The sequence below is a fragment of the Nanorana parkeri genome, unplaced genomic scaffold (assembly GCF_000935625.1).
Source record: "Nanorana parkeri isolate BGI_ZX_2015 unplaced genomic scaffold, ASM93562v1 scaffold123, whole genome shotgun sequence".
Lineage (NCBI taxonomy): Eukaryota > Metazoa > Chordata > Amphibia > Anura > Dicroglossidae > Nanorana > Nanorana parkeri.
In genome coordinates this window covers 508,860-530,381 of record NW_017306391.1, presented here as the reverse complement: position 1 = coordinate 530,381, position 21,522 = coordinate 508,860, and the positions used below count along the sequence as shown (strand labels likewise).

Below are 21,522 nucleotides of genomic sequence, written 5' to 3'. Positions count from 1 at the left end.
TCTTCAGCCAGTGCTAGAGAATTTTATCACTCCACTCCTTTTAAATCAACCTCTGTGTTTCAATTACTTTTAACCGACTCCCGGGCCGGCGATGTAAGCAAACGGCCGACCGGAAACTTCCTGGATGTAACAGGCCATTAAAAGACGGCCTTTTAGCCCTGCCCCACGCGAGTGGGAAACTGCCCGGATTTTAAAACAGGCAGCGATGCCTGTTAACATACAAGCGATCCGCCAGCTATAGAGCCGGCAGATCGCTTGTATAACGTGCCGGTATGTGTGCCCCCCCTCCTGCTGTTCCCGAGCTCCGCTGTGCACGGTGCGAGCCCAGGATCAGCATGGTGGCTCTGTGACAGGGGATGAGAGTGAGATCAGTGCAAGATCTCTGTCCGGTCCCCTCTCCGGTGTCAGAATAAGGAAGGGATGTATATTACATCCCTTCTGCTGTCACTCTCCAGCTTCAGACTCTGGAGAGAAGCTGATGAAGCAGATCTCTTCTTCATCTGCTTCTTTGAGGGGTCCAAGGTGACATTAGGGGTCTTGGAGATCCCTGATGTCTCCATAAAGAGGACCTGTCACATCTCTTTGCTATCGCATAGGGGGGTTTCTTAGCCCCCTATGTGATAGCAATAAAGTTAAGTGAAAAAAAAATAGGAAAAAAATTTAAAGTCACACATGAAAAAGAATTTTTTAAAAAACAATGCGCACGCACGGGTGCGCATACGTGCGGAAACAACGATTGCGCCCATTACGCTGCACATGTTACATAGTGTCGTGAACGTCACAGTGAGAGCAATAATTCTAGGGCCATCAATCACTGATAACACTAAACTGATGAGCTGTAAAAGATTTCAACGTGTCGCTATGGTCAATTTTGGGTATGGTAGTTTTTTGCCATTTCGCAGGTGCGTGCAATTTTAAAGCTTGACATGTTTGGTGTCTATTTACCTGACGGGACCCCCTCTTTTATATTTTACCAAAAAATTGGGTAATAATAAATGCATTATAATGTAATACCATGAATACTGAATAATACATGAATACCACCAAAAGAAAGCTCTGTCTGTACCCACAAAATGGTATAAAATTAATTTCAGTACAGCGTTGCCTGACGGAATAAATGTCAAAGTACAGCAGCGCTGAATACTGAGGAATGGCCTGGACAGGAAGGGGGGGGGGTGTAAACACCTGGTCAACAAGTGGTTAAAGAACTTCCCATACACATTTATGGACAATTTGGTAGCTAAATCAAACCTTTTTGATTGCAATTAGGAAAGTAGAAGACCACATACACGAGCAGAAACAGTCATAAATTATAACAGCCAATCTGGCTAATTTAATATGTCAATATTTATAACCTGCAGCATTAGCCTCTACCCTATAACAACCGTTTCAACAGATTAGGTCTAAAATAGTCATTTCTCCATAAGCAAGCCAGATGCAAGACTTGAATAAAATGAATAAATACACTACATCATTTTCCAAAATATACACTAAATCATTTTGTAGAACAAAACAAATATGAAAACATTGATAGCAAAAGTAAATTACGAATAGTGTACAACGTAAAATGAGAAGGTAATGAAAATCATTTTATTTGATATGCACCATTATTCAGGTATTTTAAACATCATATTTGTTGTGTGGCCAAAATATATTTCAAGTTACAATATAATTCTGGCCAATACTTAAACACGTTGTAACACAAAAATTAACACATTTCAGTTGCTGATACCCACATGCTGAAATTCCAATATTTCCCATCACCTCAAGTAATAAAGATTGATGTCAGAAATCCAGCTGTTTGTTACCTATGAATACATTGACAGTTCCCATGTGACATAAAAGCCCTTGCATAAAAATGGAAACTTGCTCCGATTCACCTATTCAATCCAACTGATGTTTAGGCATCGTGCAATGAAAGCAAACATGTCAGAAACCTCCTCGATCACTTTAGTAGTGGGCTTCCCTGCTCCATGGCCAGCCTTGGTGTCTACATGGATGAAAAGGGGATTGCGTTGCTTTGGGCTTTGGCCCACAACATGCTGCAACGTAGCTATGAATTTTAGAGAGTGTAAAGGGACAACTCTATCGTCATGGTCAGCTGTGAGAAGCAATGTGGATGGGTACTGCGCTCCATCATCAGGCACTTTGATATTATGAAGTGGTGAGTACCTGTAATGGGAGAAAACATGGTCATTAGGACATAAAACATAAGCACTATGCTGAAACTACTCATGACAAAAAAAAAAATGAAACTACAGAACATCGTGAAAGCCAAAAGTGTCAGATCCTGCACAAGTTTTAGCTGTTACGGCAGAGATTGGAGGAATGGGCAACAGGAGAAGTGAGTGATCTATGCAGGGGGCATTTATTTAGATTTTTTGTAATTTCTTCTATTATTTTGCATTTTTATTTTAGTGCTAGAGACGCCTTAAGACATTTGATCTTTTTAGAAATAATTTGAAAGTAAATGAAAATCTACCAAGACATTAAAATAATTTCATAATAATTTCATTAAAATAATAATTTTGTATCTCTAATAGCCAGTAGCTGAAGAGTACATGTCATCTGTAGTAATAAACCTTACCTAGAAATCCTACAAATGTCCAGTGATGGAAGTAGCAGGATTTATGTGCCACCCACTTGAGAGGTTTGACAAACAAAATTCTAGTTGACTGAACACATTTACTGGTATTGGTCTTTGTGAAAAACATCTCATTGATTTAATTTAAATTTGCATGTAAACATAAAAACCATAAGCCTCTCTCATTCACCTTAAAGCAGAACGTTACCATGTGGTCAGTAAGTCAAGTTTGATATATTTAAGCTGTGGAAACCAAACGTAGTCCACTGGTCCGTCTATAATCCTCTCTTTCCAGGATTTAAAGTCATCCTGTGTTTTGTCCATGCAGGGCAAAGCAATGGTTTGCAGTAATGCAGGCCTCTACTAATGCATAGACTTACCTTTCTTTGCTCAACTGGTAGTTAAAAGAAAGCGCTGTGTTAGCGAAGGCTCGCCAGAGTTCTAGGTCACACAGGGCAATAGACTTCCCATGAAAGAGCACAGGTTGGCCAAGCACTGTCACATGGAATGAGTCACATGCTCCAACATACCCGGGTGTACCGGGTATTCCCCTCAGGTTCTGGCACTAAACAGAGAAGGGGAAAGCAAAACATATGCTGCTGGGGAGGGGGGATTAAAGAAAAACCTATTGCTTTGTCATGATTGGGCAAAGCACGTGTTTGTTTTAAGGCTTGTTTCATAGATAATGCAGTCCCATGTCTGAGCACACGTCTATGGCTAATCCCAAGCCTCCTCACATGTGTTCAAGGATTGAGTGTACATCATATGATGCAAAAAGTTACTCCCAGCCCTGGAAATCAACTTCTTGGCATCTAAAAGTTGAATTATGCTGCACATGTGCAGGAAAAAGGCCAAACGTTACAGCAGGATTACAAGGGACCGCAGCGTTTTCTTGTTTTGTTTTTTTACTTTAGTCATACTCATTTTAGTAAGTAATAATTCTTAATATACATAACATTTTTACATTACCGTCACATTTTAAGTACACACAAAGCTATGCATGAGTTTTTAAGACAATCCAATGTTTGTATCCATATATTTTTAAGAGTACACAATGTGGGGAATTTATCAAAACTAGATCAGACAAAATCTGGAGCATCTGTCCATAGTAACTAATCAGCTTCTCTCTTCAGTTTGCTCAGGTAAGATTTGAAAATGAGACAGAGAAGCTGATTGGTTGCAGTGCAAATCTGCTCCAGTTTTAATAACTTCCATCCCAATATGTTTTCTTGAGAGAGGCATTAGACATCTCAACCATTTCTGTTAGTGCTGAATGCATTTTTAGCTGCCCCAGCATAGAAGCTGTGTTAAAGAGTCAATATTTTGTTATGCCGATTGAGTGTGTTGTGTGTGTGTGTGTATATATATATATATATATATACATATATACATATACATATACACACACACACACACACACACACACACACACACAGCTACAGATCAGATCTAGAGATCTACTCTCTCTGAAAGTGGCATATAGGTAGCATAGCTATGGGTGCTGGGACAACTATAAAAGCCTTTGAGTATAGTTCCTCAATGCAGCTATATATTGGAGCTAAACCTGGTTAACATATCAAATAATTGCACAATACCAAACTGAAAATAAAAATGATGAGCAATAATGACATTCATACTGAGTACTACTGTGAAATTGTATCTACATGCTTCTACAAAAGACTTCTGATGGCAGGTTGAAAAAAAAACAAGTAACAATCTTCATAGTGCCAGTCCAGCTCAGTCTACCCCAATTACCATCAGGGATACTAAAACAAAGACAGTAGCATTACAAATGCAAAAAGACCATCATAACATCACTCTCCTTCCTGCTTAGTAGCATTCTTTCCTGCTGTATCAGTGCTATTGTATACCATTAAATCAAATCAATAAGTGCTTACAGTATAGGATTTCAAGCCTTCCACATCCAGCCGTACATATCATCATTTCATTTTCTACCATACTGAGTTCAGCATACACTACTATCAGATTACGATTTCCTATAATAATTGCTACTTGTTCCGCTAAAATAATGAAATGACAAACAGAAATGTGTACCTTTGAAAACGTAGCTATCCTACAAGCCAAAGCGAATCAACTGACAAAGAAGAAATCCATGGTACTGCGCTTTTTATTTTGTGGAATAAGTGTATATTTTCTTTTTACCAAAATTAATATTTTTGTGGTTCATTATTTTCTCTGGTGTGGATTTCACTTTAGCGTACGTTATACCATGAGGGATGGAACTGGTCTTGTTCAAGACTGTGGCTTAAATACGCACATTCTTATTGGCTGGGTGTACATGTACATGTATTGAGCAGACACCCCTGGACCTCATCTCAAGAGAACAAATGTGATCAGCTAGAGAAACTACACTCCCTGAAATTAGTAGTTTAGGGGGTGCCTACAGAGGTTGCATACCACCCACTGACAGATCATCATCTCTCAAGCATATTATACATTAACTTTTCACCCCCAACTGTTGAGATTTCCACTCACTTCCTGGTGTGTCTATGGGCTAGAAATTTAGGGAAATCTCTCCAGTGGGTACAGAAAGCATGGCAGAGACCTTTCCACTCATTCTTCAAAACCTGAAACCGTTTTGGCTGGAGTTCTATTTCCACACAGTGAAGAGATACTTACAGAAATAAGTCAAAACTTACTTGTACAGCCACTCAAAGTGTTCCTTCTTGTCTGAGCAGCCAAAGTCTGTGGTCCAAGCATGGCCAATAGTAAACTTGTGGAACTTCAGCATGTCCAGAACGCCAACTTGAGCAACGACACATCCAAACAGGTCAGGACGCTGATTTGCACAGGCAGCTTGAAAATAACATATAAAAAAAGAACATATATACATTTTAGATGCAGAAAAGGCTTATAAATTATGCACTGAATTAAAATTGCTTTAGGACAGCAGCACCCATAAACAGATCCATAGGGGCTTATATAGGTCATGAGTCCTCCTATCGGATAAAGACCCAAAACACAGCTAAAAGCACCCAGAAATGGCTAAGAACAAGGCACTGGACTATTCTGAAGTGGACTTCTGTGAGCCCTGAGCTGAATCCTATTAAACATCTATAGAAAGAGCTGAAACGTGTACTCTGGAGAAGGAACACTTTAAACCTTCGACAGCTGGAGCAGTTTGCTTGAAAACAGTGGGCTAGACTACCCGTTAGTAGGCGCAGAAGTCTCACTGAGAGCTACAGAAATCACTTGTTTGCAGTGATTGCCTCTAACGGTTGTGCAACACAATATTGAGTTAACAGTCATGTCATTGTCGTCCATAACATTTTCATTTGTTTTAATTTTTACAATATTCTGCTGAATAAAAAGCAAATCTATTTTTTTCAAATAGGGAAAAAACAATGATTGATGTCAATTACGCTTTTGAAGTTCAAGTTATTTTAGAGAAAATTGTGGGTTTCTCTTTTTTATGGAAGGGTACCAACAAATGTAAATTTCCTGGGTGTTAGGAACCCATGGACACTCTTGCATGGTGCCATAGTGAGCACAAAGACTTCAGAATGTGGGAAGTGACTAGTATCTAAATACATGCACATGGTATGGTTGACAAGAGAACAAATATCTACAAGATACAGGTCTTTACATCTATTTTGAATAAGTAGGTAAACAAAAAAAAAGAAATGTTTCAAAAAAGTTTATGTGGAGTATAATTGTTATTAATAAAGTTTCATTTGCGATTTCTTTGCTTGGAAATTTACAGTCACTGGAGTGGAGAAATTCTATCACACCTATACATAAAACGGTTTGTTATATATCGCCCAGGATAAAATGCCTGAAAGGGAAGCAGTTGATTACCATAGTTCAAAAGACAGCCAGCTTTATTAAATAAAATATTTTACTGGGACTTTCTAGAGGAAATTAAAGTACTGGAAAGTGCAACGAGGATTTACTTTCAGGCCATTTATATAAAAATGAGGAAATTGGCAATTCAGAGCCTTGTTCTTAGAGAGAACAATGGAAATTAAATCTGTGGGGAACAGAAGGATCCTAAAAATAAAGAAAAAGGAAACTTGTACGGTGAATGTCAAAGCAAGAAACGTGTAGGTCAGCTGCTTAGGTAGCAAGTAATTCTGTCATGCAGAAAAAATATAGGTCTTTTCCCTATAGAATTCAAGGGAAAATATAGCCTCTGTGTAACTCCGGCACTTCTCATTTACTTTCTTATCAAGCATTAGTAACACAGATAATCTCTAACACTGAAAAGTACAACATCCTCAATATATTTACTTTTACATAGTATGAGAAGGATATGCTGAAGGGTTTACTTTTGGCAAAACTAAAATAAAACATCAGGTGAAGGACCTTGCTGGACAGAATTTATTAAATGGAATGCAGCTTAATATAATTATTACACAGTTGTGAATTCTTGTAAAAGGGAGGAAATGTTTAACTAATATGAGTAACTGGATCTGTCTTGATATTACCCCCTGTCCCCTCTATACAGCAGCACTCAGACCTGGAGAGTGGCAACACTAGGAACCAATCAGGTTCTGCATGAAGGGAAGAGAGAGCTGAGTGAGCAGAGGTGATGACATCAGTGCAGGGGGCAGGCTCTGGCCATCGGGCAGTGGTGCAACTGCAAATGCCATCATGCATCTGTCTCTGGAAGTTGTGTGTGGCTGTGAGAATCTTGCATTATGGGATTTGTAGTTCCACAACACCTGTAGGGCCAGAGTTTGCTCCCCCCTGCACTAGTGTGTAGCTTCATTGTCCCATCAGCGGGTTATGGGCAGGCAGACACAACTGTACCCTTAACTAGCAGAAAAAGGCTTCATTCACCCTTCTGGCACAGTCACATAAATCATAAAAAGTGACTGGACAGAATTACAGATCATGTTGCAGATAAAACAGGTCATGTGTGTGTATTTCACCCACATTTATTGTTTGCAAATGATCATAGCTATAAACAATTCAGCTAAATTTAAGAGAGTCTGTACTTCATTTTAAAGTCCTGCATATCCAGACACTACAAGATGCCTGATGTTACTTTTATCAGCCAGAAGAGCCTATCCTGTGCTCCTTTCTGATTTAGTGTCACTTGTTACTGGACCATGAATTTCCTAAGCACAATACTCATTCCCCTGTCCAGTGACAATGCCTCAGTGACCAGTGAGCGCACTCACTCAGCAGGAGGATGACAGTTGATAGATTTGTCATAAATTCAGTTCCCAGTAACAAAGTGAAAACAAACAAGAGAGGAATACATTTCTGTCTCATAAATGTCATAATGGGCACATTGTGGTGTCTTAAGCAGGTTTACTTTTAAAAGTAAACACTTCACTTTAAAAAGCCAAGCTACTACGATCACAATGTCTACTGACATTTTACAACTGCTTTCAGTATGTGGAGAAACTTCCCTGGCTATAAAGCTGTTTGGCTCTTCATTATTCATGCCATTTTTTGCTGCACAGCACATTTATGGTCAGCCCACTTAGTTAAATAGACTTACCTACTAAAAGGCCACCGTTTGATCCTCCATTGATGGTAATGTTCTGAAGAGAGGAATATCCTTTCTTAATCAAATATTCAGCTGCACACTGGAAGTCATCAAAACAGTTTTGCTTCTTATCCAAACAGGCAGCTTAAAATAAAAAAAAGCATGTGCTTATATATTTACGAAAACTGCCTCTAAAGAGCAATCTCAGATTACAAGCACAATCCTCAGTATTGCTTTTATGATATTGCAGTGAAGTCAGATGAAGGACATTAATATTTATGATTACAATATTATTGAATAATGTGAACCTCCCTTAAGTGATAATTACAGTGGATTGTAAAAGTATTGACCCCCCTTGGCATTTTTCCTATTTTGTTGCATTAACACCTGGAATTAAAATTTATTTTTATTTGGATTACACAAAATAGTTCAAAATTGTGAAGTGAAATAAAGAAAATAACTTGTTTTAAAAAAGTATAAACAAAAATAAACAAGGGAAACCTGTATTCACCCCCTTTGCTATTAAGCCCCTACATAAGATCTGGGGCAGCCAATTACCTTCAGAAGTCACATTAGTTAAATAATGATCACCTGTGTGCAATCAAAGTGTTCTGAAAGGTCCCAGAGTCTGCAGCACCACTGAGCAAGGGGCACCACCAAGCAAGTGGCACCATGAAGGCCAAGGAGCTCGCCCAAACAGGTCAGGGACAAAGATGTGGAGAAGTACAGATCAGGGATGGGTTATAAAAAATAAATAAATCGGAAACTTTGAACATCCCACAGAGCACCATTAAATCTATTGTTAAAAAATGCAAAGAATATGGCACCACAACAAACCTGCCAAGAGAGGGCCGCCCACCAAAACTCATGGACCAGGCAAGGAGGGCATTAATCGGAGAGGCAACAAAGAGACCAAAGATAACCCTGAGGGATCAGAGCTCCACAGCAGAGTTTGGAGTATCTGTCCATAGGACCACTTTAAGCCATACACTTCACAAAGCTGGCCTTCATGGAAGAGTGGCCAGAAAAAAAAGTAATTGCTTACAGAAAAAAATAGGCAAACGCTTTGGTGTTCGCCAAAAGGCATGTGGGAGACTCCCCCAACATATGGAAGAAAGTACTCTGGTCAGATCAGACCAAAATTGAGCTTTTTGGAAAACGCTATGGCGTAAACCCAAGACCTCTCATCACCCCGAGAACACCATCCTGTGGGAATGTTTTTTTTTTATCAACAGGGACTGGCAAACTGGTCAGAATTGACGGAATGATCAATGGTGCTAAATGCAGGGAAATTCTTGAGGGAAACCTGCTTTAGTTTGCCAGAGATTTGAGACTGGGACAGAGGTTCACCTTCCAGCAGGACATTGACCCTAAGCATACTGCTAAAGCAACACTCGAATGGTTTAAGAGGAAACAAATGTCTTACCCAGACCTCAATCCAATTGAGAATCTATGGCATGACTTAAAGATTGCTGTACTCCAGCAAAACTTATCCAACTTGAAGGAACTGGAGTTTTGCCTTAAAAAATGGGCCAAAATCCCAGTGATTGGATGTGCCAAGCCTATAGAGACACACCTCAAGAGACTTGCAGCTGTAATTGCTAGATATGTGGGTAGGTAGGTGGGTGGATAGGTGGGTAGGTGGGGGTGAATAGTTATGCGCGCTTGTTTTCTGTGGTTTTTTTTGGGTCTTATTTCTTGTTTGGATCACAATAAAAAATATTCTGCATCTTCAAAGTGGTAGACATGTTGTGTACATCAAATGATACAAATCCCCAATAAATCCATTTTAATTCCAGGTGGTAATGCAACTAAATAGGAACAATTATCAGGGGGGTGAATAATTTTGCCACTTTAAAGTGGTGGTGGGAAGCAGATGGGCCGAGCTGGTGAATGACTTACCTGCAGAAACACAGGTTGATGATGAGTTTTTATAACATTGATTTACCAATGACCAGAAACTAGGGCTGCGGAAATTAACGATTAATCGTTCATTTTTTGATCGATCAAAGTTCTTTGGCTCCGTACTCACCTCTTCGCCGGCTTACGGGTCTTCCGTTGGAGATCCGGTGATGTCACGGACATCGACGTCACCGAACTCCTCCCCCCCTTCCACAAGTGGCTCTGTCAGCTAACGAAGGGAAGTGGGGAGGAGTCCGGTGATGTCGATGTCCGTGACGTCACTGGACTCCTCCCCCTCCCCTTCGTTACCTGATGGAGCTGCTTGGGCCGGTGAGTACACCCGGGAGAGACACACTTTTTACCAGAAAGGTTTAATCTGCTCAATCGAGCAGATTAAACCTTTCCCTGGGATCGTTTTTTTTTTTCTTTTCTGACATCGGGAGCCGCGGCCTGACCGTCAGTCAGAAAAGAAAAAAAAAAGGCATACGATTGCATAGCTAGATTACTATTGGCTATTGCACTTTGCAATAGCCAATAGAAAACTAGCTAATGCACACGCCCACTTCTGCTGTCAATCAGCAGAGGGGGACCTGAATTTTTCTATCAGGTCCTCTTCTGGTGATTCAAAGCAGCAGGGGGCGGGTGCAATAGCTAGTTTGACAACTGCAACTGACAACTGCAAAAAAAAAAAAGAAGTCTGCAGATAGCAAAGAAGCTATTGCTTCCTGTGCTATCTGCCATCATTTCAGGGGGGTGCTCTCTCCCAGCCCCCCCTGACCCCCCCTCCACGGATGCGGGGGAGAGGGCACCTCCCTGAAATGAGAGGGACACCTCCCTGAAATTGCTTATTTCAGGTTGGGATCCCTGGCATTGGCCTATACACACACAGCACAGCAATGAAGTAATAAAATAAACTAGGATCACACTAACCCAGCGCGTTATTATTCTGAGTTGCCCCACTCAAGCGGCGGCCATATTGAGTGGGGCACGTGAGATTAATACCGTGCTGGATTAGTGTGATCCTAGTTCATTTTATCACTTCCTTGCTGTGCTGTATGTGTATAGGCCAATGTAGTCGGATCTGTATGTGTGTTATAATTAATCGAAATTAATCGATTAAAAAAAATTTCGATTAATCGAACAGGAAATTTTTAATCATTACCAGCCCTACCAGAAACATTTGCACCTCAGGGTGGCTTAGTGCAATCCAGCAATACCAATACAGCAAAGTACAGAGTGTGTGTGTGTACGTGTGTGTGTGTAAAGAGAGAGATACAAAGACTGAGTTTGATGGACATATACATTCAATAACTCTTAGGCAAACAGTAATCAGTCCTTGCAAGGTACTTGTCCCATGCATACTTCAAACAGGGTGGATATTCATAGAAAGTGGTTTCCTTTGCGAAAATGTACTGTGTACTCTGTCACTAATTCTCCCTGTAATACTAGAATGGCTGGCATTGGGTGCTACCCCCTTTCTTACGGCCAGTGAGGTGATGCTTTGATGTCTGTGGAATCATCTGTGGACATGACCCCAACCTCTACCTGGCGTTGTAATAGAATTTGGGACACATTCCATCAGGCTGGGAAGACTCAAATTCTCAGGTGCTCACTGGGGAGCCACTTTTCTTGGGTGCTTCAAAATAACAACCGTTACAATACTTGTTATCCAACATTAAGTAAAGCTAAACTGGAGTTGAGCTATTATATGGGTTATTTTACAGGATGCTGGAATTCACATCTAATGACATTCCTCAAGCTGTAACAAAAAGTACTATTTTAAGAAATAAGTCATGAGCCTAAATGTTTACCTGCACAATGAAAGAAAGAAATCAATGACGTCTTAAAACAGTCTTGTTCAGTAGTCAGAACAACATGTGCACAATCAAGAAATGTGAAACAAAATGCAAAGATGCAAACCAAAACTTGAATTGAGAATGTAGATAATTAGCTATTTCCTGAATAGAAATTAGGATATTTTCAGATCATGCAATGTACATGTAAATTCTTCATGTAAAATAAAAAGTTACACCGTAATCAAAATTCTACTTCTTCAATCTATTTAGGAATAGTATAAGATGTGTTTCCCAAACTGGTCTTTAGGTCAACTCGTCTAGTTTAGGTGATAAAAACAAGCAAATGCTATAAACAGTAGGAAAGTAAAAATGTAGGTGATACCTTTCACATGGCTTACTGGATAATATAAAATATACCCTTAGATTTCTTCTTCAGGAATAGCTACATAAACATTTTGTCAAACACAGATGTGCACCCATCTGGAAGCATATTACGATGGAGGAAAAACCTGAACTTACCGGACCCATGTTAGGACTATGGGGAGTTAGATGTAAGTGGACATGTGACCGTTTACATCAGATTACCACCATTCTGTCATGATCAGATCCAAATTGGATCCCGGACCTAGGCACAGTTGGGGGGTAGTTGGATGTAAACGGATGCACGCCCATTTAGACCCAGTTGCCCAAAGGCTAACATTTGGCTTCTAATCAGATCTGCCTAAAAAACTGACAGATGGACCTGATCGGACCACCCATCTGAAAGGGGCCATTTCTTTTTATTTTCATAAAATGTCAATCTATGCAAAAGCGTATATTTACTAACCTTTGTGCCAAGTTTCCCCATATTCTCCTCCTCCTCGGATGTTGGCTACAGCAAGTATACCGCCTAAGTGCCTTACAAATATAAGTCTGGAAACACTGAAATAAAAGTATATAATTGAAATTTGTACAGCTTGTCTAATACAAAATGTAAAACGAGCAACTTTTTGGAACTCAACAATTTATGACCGAATTGTCTAAAAGTAATATCTGTGTTGCTTGTACCAAGGTGTTCTCTCACTGCAGATTAGAAGATAAAAAAAAAGAGATGCTGACTGGTTGATGGGGGCATTCTGAAATGTTAAATCATTAGGTTTTACGTGACCATTTCTTGGGAACGTTTTTTTTTTTTACATTTCAGTTGGCTTCTTTTCCATGGTCTTATCCTCTGGCTTCCATACTTTAATGCTGTATTACACCTTCAAACAGTCTTAAAAGAGAATGGCACTTGAAATTATGAGCGACTTGAAATACTTAAAACCTTCCCAGCATAATCCTAAAGGTAAACAATTCCATTAAAGGGACATTTCAGTCTTCAGCTCCATTCCCGTGTCTTGTTACAATGTGGGCAAGCCAACTGGGGAAAAAGGTTAGGAGGTAAGGTCTGTGTCAGGATGGCCCGCAAGGCCAAGTCCTGTTGGGTACTTTGCAACCGAGAACCCCACAATGTAACAAGTTCAAGAACAACAGTTCAAGTGGACCAAACACAGGTTGGACCTTATAAAACTGAACTCCAGATAGACACTTGAAATAAATATACAGGAGCTTTTTTACCTGACAAAGGATTTGTATTTCTATCCAGCCAGTCCTAAGGAGGTACACAGGCCTGTCACACAGTATGTAGAAAGGATCACACAAGCACTTGTAAACAGAATACTTATCTTTCCCACTTCCATCATCTTTGCGTTTTGCTCTGTTGCCGAGACATGGTCCCTCAAGAGTCCATGTCACTGCATGACACAGTAGTAACACAGAAGTCAGCAGTGGGAACCAGTGAGTGTTACAAGGGACCCAGGAAATCAACATTTCTAGAGGCGTCTGTTTCCAAATGGGTCCCCGCTCAGCAATGGAGCAGAGTTCAGAGGCTTAAACAGCTGGAAAGGTAAGTATTCGGCTTATTTTTTACAGGCATCTGCTTGCCTGATACGCTATACTTATACCACAGGTTCACTTTAAAGTTTATTTCAACTTTTGCAGCCTTGTTGGGATAAAAGCTGCCTCACATTTGTTGCATGTTCCCATTCATATCACACAAATTGTGAAATAAAAAATTGCTGCTTCCATTTTAAGTGCTTTTTATTTGCTTAAAAACCCTACCCAAGTTATCTGTCAATGAGGGGGTGTGGCTATAATGTCTGTACTGTGTTGGCAGATCTCATTATCAGTAAACTAGAATTGAACTATTCGTTTTGACTATTGTAACTCCCTCCTCATTGGCCTTCCACCTTCAGTCCATCATGAATGCTGCTGTTCGACTCATTCGCCTTACCAACCGCTCAGTGTCTGCAACCCCCCTCTGTCAATCCCTACGCTGGCTTCAACTCGCCCAAAGGATAAAATTCTAAATATTAAGTCACTTATAAAGCCATCCACAACTCTGCCCCTGAATATATCTCAAACCTTGTCTCAAAGTATCACCCTAACCGTACCCTCCGCTCATCCATTGACTTTCCAGCTCCCTTGTCCACTCCTCCCATACTGGCCTCCAGCACTTCTCTAGAGTCTCTCCCATCATCTGGAACTCTTTACACCAACCTGTCCATCTATCTCCCACCTTGACTGCCTTTAGGCGTTCCCTAAAGACTCATCTCTTCAAGGAAGCCTATCCCACCTCAACCTAACCACTGAACCATCACATTCTCAAATAATTCATCCCCACACAGCTACCTCCTCATGTATCAATTCCCCCTCCCTTTTAGATTGTAAGCCCTCAGGGGCAGGGCCCTCCTTCCCATCTTGTCTTGAATTGTATTGTAATGTCTTCCTTATATTGTAAAGCGCTGCGCAAACTGTTGGCACTATATAAATACTATGTAATAATAATAATAATGAACACAGCATGTCCTAAAAAAGTTTTAAAGATCTAGAAGCATTGAGAGAAATTTATCAAAACTGGAGCAGACAAAATCTGAAGCAGCTGTGCAATCAGCTTCTCTCTGTAATTTTCAAATCATAACTCAACAAACTGGAGAGAGAAGCTAATTGGTTGCCCTGGGCAACTGCTCCAAATTTTGTATGCTCCAGTTTTGATAAATTCCCCTCATTGTATGTTAATATGATGAAAACTCATTTGGGAGAATTTCTCGAAGCTGGAGCAGACAGAATCTGGAGCACTTGCCCGTGCCAACCAATCAGCTTCTCTCTTCAGTTTGTTCAGTTAAGCCTTGAAAATTAAAGATATACATTAATTGGTAGCCATGGGCATATGCTCCAGATTCTGTCTGCTCCAGTTCTGATAAATTGCCCTCATTGTGCCCCTAGCCTAGAGACAGATTCCCTATCAAACTGTTTAGTATAGCTTGCAGTCTGAGCAAAAGGACTCCTTCACAGAAATATCTAAAACATTCTGTTTTTGCACATTTTTACGCTACGCAAATATACGGCTCCATATGAGGCCATTTATTTGCATATGCTGCATATGGGACAATAAGCGCGTACGCGGATATATACGCAGCATATTGTAGGGCAGTGTGAATGAGGCCTTAAAATACATTTATTGATTGTTAACAAATACATTACTCTTTTTTTATTATTTGCCTGAATATCAGCTTTATAAATATGTTGGCTTAGCGTATTTCAAGGCTGCCATGATAATGATACATTATCCTCAGGGTGCATAAGCAGCTAGTTTGGAAATGTAGTTGTTGTAATTAAAGGATATCTAAACCTAAGAACAGAAGTGTAATACACTGCAGCTTACTGATCCTTAAATTGTATTGGCTGCATTCGTTTTCATTTTTCAGGCTAAGAACAATCTCAGCAAGTACATAAAACAGCAGTTAATCCTCCCTGAAATGCAGTGTCCTAGTGAATTGCACTGAAAGCATAAACAATCCCATCTTCCTGCCAAACTGTCTTGTCTAAACTACTAGTTACACTGTCCACATGTAATGGCAACAAATAGAGGAAGATGTGTTTGGAGTTCAAATCTGAAGAGCAGCCTGGGTGACAAGTGAGACTGAGTGAATGAGTTTTGTCACACTAGGACAGAAGGTGTAAATGGGGGTGGGGGTGGGGGGAAACACCTAACGCAGCCACCATATCAAAGGACAGGTAAGCTGCAATGCATTACTTTTTTGTTTTTGGGTTTAGCTACTCTTTAAAAACAAATGTGGTTTTGGATGACGTGAACCAGTTTTCAGTGGCATCACAGAAGTGGGTTATCTTCCATGGCGAGGCATACATGTGCTTATGCTGGGATCTCACGCCCCCAGCATTGAGACCAAATTGTCACAAACAACTGCTGGTCTCAAACTAAAGGCGGGACCAACTCCCGATCATGTGATCCCGTGATAGCTAAAGCTATGTGAGGGGGAAATAAACAGATACATTGGAAGATACTTCATGTGAATATGCATCTTTTTTTATATTTCTCGCAATTTAAATTTATGTTGCAGAACCAAATCCTGATTGTGCTGAACTAATTTTAATTGTGATGCGGCTGTTTCTTTTTAACGGTCTGCAGGGGTTTTGGAAAGACGCACTTTATTTTCATAACAGTTGCAAGGGCTGTGAACCAGTTTGTGACTACAATTGTTGCCAGTCACAACATTTATGTAAGCAAAATGTCTGCATACTATCACTTTCAGCAGGATGTATTACTGAACTTGGCTCTGTAACTACTTTTAAACATCATACCAGTTCAGAAGAGTGAGCAAGTGCCAGCTGATAGACTATTACTACAGTCACAACATCAGCCGCAAATTGATGTGATGTGTACAACAGTAAGATTTTGTTTCTCTCCGTTTAGCATTGCGACATTTCTTGAGTGACAGATTACGGTAAAGAATCAGCACTAACGTGGTAAAACGGCCATACTTTGCGTCTGATTCATATTTACATAGTTAATCAGGTTGAAAAAAGACACAAGTCCATCAAATTCAACCAATAGAGTAGAAAAACCTAAGGCCTTGAGGTCATGGGAATTACTGACACCATCTCTAATTAGACATTAACCAGTTGACTTATATGATTGTTTTTTAATTAAAAAAACTGCGAGATTATACATCTCTTTGAGACTTTGTATACAATATAATATGCAGCAACGCACTAGTGACTGTTAATGGTTGACATGGCCAGTTGACTCGACAAAGAGACTATAAACCATTGTTAGGATAGCAACCTTGAACCAACTGTATCTAACAATCACCTTTTTCCAAGGGCCATACCAAATACAATTAGAGGTAATGGATGGTCGCAAACACCCAATAATATCCTTTGTTCCATCTTGATTCGATGTCAAATACTATGATTAAACTTCTCGGCTGTCTAGTCAACTAGGATATGCCAACCAGAATGTAGGGAGTGCGACCTACAATTAAAAATCTGTTTGCATGAATTTAATAATATATTTATGTGACTACAATTAGTCATAATTCAGGATTCTGGTGGAGCTTGTTGGTGCTTGTTGGTGTTCTCCTTGAATCGGCTTTCTCTCTTTTTTATAAATATGAGCTCGTCTTTTTAATCATGTATTGAATAAAAGTTCTAATTTTTATATTAAACTATTGTCTCGAGTGCCTAAAAAACCCCAATCTCCAAAATACCCTCTTTTTGCAACATAAAACCAGGGGTGTGGCCCTCTCCTTTTAAACACCGTTTCTACCCATTCCCCCTTTAAGTAGAAAAATCTAAAACAGAGTGTTATGCCCCCAATTACCCCCTGTTGATCCAGAGGAAGGCAAAAAAAACCCTATAAAGCATGGTTCAATTTGCTCCAACAGGGGAAAAAATTCCTTCCTGTATAAGGCAATCGGATATTCCCTGGATCAACAAGTGATGTGAGCAGATTGATAAATGTGCCCCATTGCATCTTCTCCTTACTAGAGGAAAAGTCTACGTAAAAAAATAAATAAAAAGGCTGTAAAAATAAAATTAAAATAAAAAAGCTAGAACAAGGCTTGATCTAGGTTAGCGTTAGTATCAGTGTTTGCATCTGTCTGTTTTAGGTAGCAAAAAAAAATGCATGTTTATTGCTCTTTTAGTTTAAAAAACAGAAAATGTGCACCATTGTTTTTGGGCTTTATTATTTATTACAATAAGTTTGTCCTTACTATCCAGTAGGGATGCACCGATACCAAGTACCGTACAAGTACATGTACAGATACTTTTCCAACTCCAAGACTAGACTAGAGAAAAATTCAAAAGTTAGGAGGCAGCTGTCATTTGTAAGGAGCATACAGAGCTCCTGGAATTTGTGCATCTCTGTTTTAATAAACATATATAAAGGGATGCGCCGATACCATTTTGCAAGTACGAGTACTGATACTTGCCCAAGTACTGATACATTTTTGTTTATTGTCATGTGATAGTTTTTCTAAAACAATACAAACGAATGATTTCAGGACAGTGGTGGAGCGCCAGAGCCAGGTCCCAGCTGCAACCCTGGTATTTCTCATGAAAATGCCAAGTATCGGCACTGGTATCGGTGCATCCCTACTATCCATTGCACTCTGGTTTGTTCTCTTAATTAAAGCTACTGGATTCCATTTTCAAGCTATTCGCCAATTTCTTCCTCTAAGCTGACAAATTCTGCATAAATAATTATTGAGAGAAAAATTCTTACCTGTAGCTTGGTGTGATGGATATATTAAATCCTCCATAGCCATAGAGAAAGGCTGGGTGAGAACCATCTAACTTAATACCCTTTTTATGGACAATGAACATAGGTATCTGAGTTCCATCTTTGCTGGTATAAAACGCCTACAGAAAAAAAAGATAAAATATTTGCCATGATTAATTTAAAACTGGACGAAATGACACTGCAAGAGCCTAGCTGCATATATAACTACCACAACTGCAAAGACAAATTGTTACCCAGCAGTGAAAAATTAATCTTCCCATAAGATTAATCTTTCCATAAATCATTACTAATAGGAAAAAAAAATATGACAGATACTTCCATCACTGAAAAATAATACAAATAATGTTTAGGCCTTGTTCACACCAAGCACGGAGCAGTTGCAGACCGGATCAAAACTGCGTCCAATGTATTCCAATGGTATTTTTTGCTCCAGTTCACATCGCAGCGTGCAGTTTCAGAGCAGGTCCAGAGCAGGTGAAAAAACTGCAGCAAGCCCTGTTTTCCTGCTCTGGAACGCATGCAAATGCATCAAAAATGCATGCAAATGCCTGGAACGCACTGAAAGCCCATGTTAAACTAAAAATATATATACATTTTTTTTAACCAAAAACGGCCCGGAACGCATCCAAAACGCGGCACAACCCACTGCACTGCGTGTGCAGAAACCTGAGTGGATCTGCTCTGCATTTGGTGTGAACAAGGCCTAAAAGAAGGAGAAAAGACTCATAGGTAAGAAACATTTTCACATGATAAACTATATATAAAGGTGCCGTTAATGCTACAGCATACAGTACAAAGACATTTTAGGCAACTGTACCATTCCGACCTTTGTGGAAGACCTTTTTCTGTTTCAGCAGGACTGTGCCCCTGTGCACATAGCCTGGTTTCTTAAAGATATGGGTTGACATGTTTAGCTTGGAGGTACTCCTGTGGCCCTGCACAAAACCCCGAACTCAAACTTGCTGAACACATTTGGAATGAATTGGACTACCGATTGCGAGCCAGGGCTTCTCATGCAACTAGTGCCTTACCTCACAAATTATCTTTTGGCTGAATGGGCACAAATTCCCATAGACACTCATGGGACACACCAAAATCTTGTTAAAATTTGCCAGAAGAATTGTTAAGCAGATGTATGAATGGACATACTTTGTTACATGAGGAACAAGCTCTAGTTTCTACCCCAGCACAAATATACTGGTACTTTCAGAAATACCTGTGTATAGACTTCATATATGGCTTCTATCTTGTCTACAGATAATATAATTGCTAATGAAAGTCTCTTGGTTGCCTAAAAAACATATCATGCGCTAAACATTTTGGTACATAAGGTCCACAGAAAATAAGACCAACTGCATGGGAATACTAAATCATAAAACACATAGGTCCCCATTTATCAAACTGAAATACCAGCTCTTTGCTTGCCCTATAACTATTACGTACATTTCAACTCTAATTTTCTAGTCCAGGATTGAAAATAAAAAAAGACAACAAAGAGTTAATTCAGATTCTAATAAATGAGGTACACGCAGCTTTAGGAAAGAACATTGTTTTGAACTAAAAAATATTGTAGTGTACAGTTCAAGCTGGAATGGAGGTTTCTGAGCATTGTCCCCAGACAACATGGGCATCACAAACCGCTTCAAACTGACATACATGTAATGACAACCTATTACAAATATACTCATGGGACAAGGCCATATACCTTGTAAAAGGCAGTGCTAAACTTTAACAGTAGTCACTAAACTTCATTTAGGAGCAATTTCCTCCTAACAGTATCAATGTATTACTTAGAAAAGTGACAGCCTCATGCTTCCCCTCTGGTTTAGAAATACAGCTTATAGGACATGAACATCTATGAATCACATTTATGTGACAGACAGACATAACTGCATATAATGTAACATATAACGATGACATTTACAGCAATTTGCACCAAATGACTACGTTTTCAAGTTACGTGTGTAGTTACATTGTCACAGTTATTTTATAGCGTTAAACTATTTTACTATAGCCTGCAAGTGTGGGAGATTCTTTTAGTTATTAGATAAATGGTTTCTTTCATGGTAACTTAATTTATCTCAACTGTAAACTGGTATTTCTGGCTATTTTTAGGTCTCGTTCACACCTAGGCGTATTGCATATGCGCGACCGTCGCGCGTTTTTTAACCGCCATTCGTGGTAAAAAAGTAGCGCGACAAACACGCGTTTCCTAAGGCTACTTGGCTGTATCCCAATGGAAACGCGCAACAAAACGGCCCAAAGTAGTACCTGTACCTTTTCAGGCGTGGGCCGTTTTGTAGCGCGTTAGGGACGGGCGGAAATACGCCAAGGTGGGAACAAGACCATTGAATACAATGGGATTTATATTTTTGAGCGTTTTGTAGAGCGTTCGTCGAGCGTAGAACGCGCTACAAAACGTTCAGGTGTGAACGAGGGCTTACTGTTTAGTCGGAAAGCATCTTTTATGTTGTCTTGCCTTACAGGCTAAACTGAAATAGCATTATACGGCATCATCAATATCTGAAAGTAAGCAGGCTATTTCTCCAATGCAAAGGGCAATATGTAAAAAAACGTGGCAAGCCATAACAACTAAGGTTAGCCAGATAAATTAAAATATATATATATATCTATCTATCTATCTAGATAGAGATAGATAGATATATATATATCTATATTGCAATGGATTAATGGCATTTTGCATGTCCTCACTGCCAATAAGAGCAAAGGCATTTTCAGTCTGACTACTAGACATTTTTTTATTACCAGTACATCCCCAAGAGAACATACTTTACCATTCACATTATTCCCTGCACCAGTAGAACTTGGAATCTAACATCCCTTGATATATTCAGAAACTTTAGAGCCAATTTTGGCATAAGCCTATTTACCTATCAGCAATTGCCCAGTGAACTGTGAAGCACAAGCGTAGATGAAGCCTCATATGTTGAGCTTATTCACTTGCTGTAACAATCTTATTTATAGAAGTGGGCAAATCAAGGTTAGGGGTACCACATCCAAGGTTATGCAGAAAGTGTTACCAAAGAAAAAAAAGTATTTCTAAAAAGGTACTCGCTCCAGACTACGATAATTTTTTTAAAACTCAAAATAAGCACCAAGCACCGACTAGACACGTGCACACATGACAAGTGTG

The 21,522-nt window shown here is 39.6% G+C and overlaps 1 protein-coding gene across 1 annotated transcript in view; it reads right to left on the bottom strand.

Annotated features, from left to right (window-relative positions):
* Window positions 1-1,583: 1,583 nt before the first annotated feature.
* The window catches only part of PREP (prolyl endopeptidase), a 109,020-nt gene continuing 89,081 nt past the window's right edge, over window positions 1,584-21,522 (bottom strand). The window contains exons 12-16 of the mRNA XM_018553541.1: window positions 18,351-18,487; window positions 12,570-12,664; window positions 8,058-8,189; window positions 5,245-5,401; window positions 1,584-2,172 (exon numbers count right to left, since the gene is read on the bottom strand). Coding sequence (XP_018409043.1) covers window positions 1,881-2,172; window positions 5,245-5,401; window positions 8,058-8,189; window positions 12,570-12,664; window positions 18,351-18,487 — 813 coding nt within the window. The 3' untranslated portion in view covers window positions 1,584-1,880. The remainder of the gene's footprint in view (window positions 2,173-5,244; window positions 5,402-8,057; window positions 8,190-12,569; window positions 12,665-18,350; window positions 18,488-21,522) is intronic.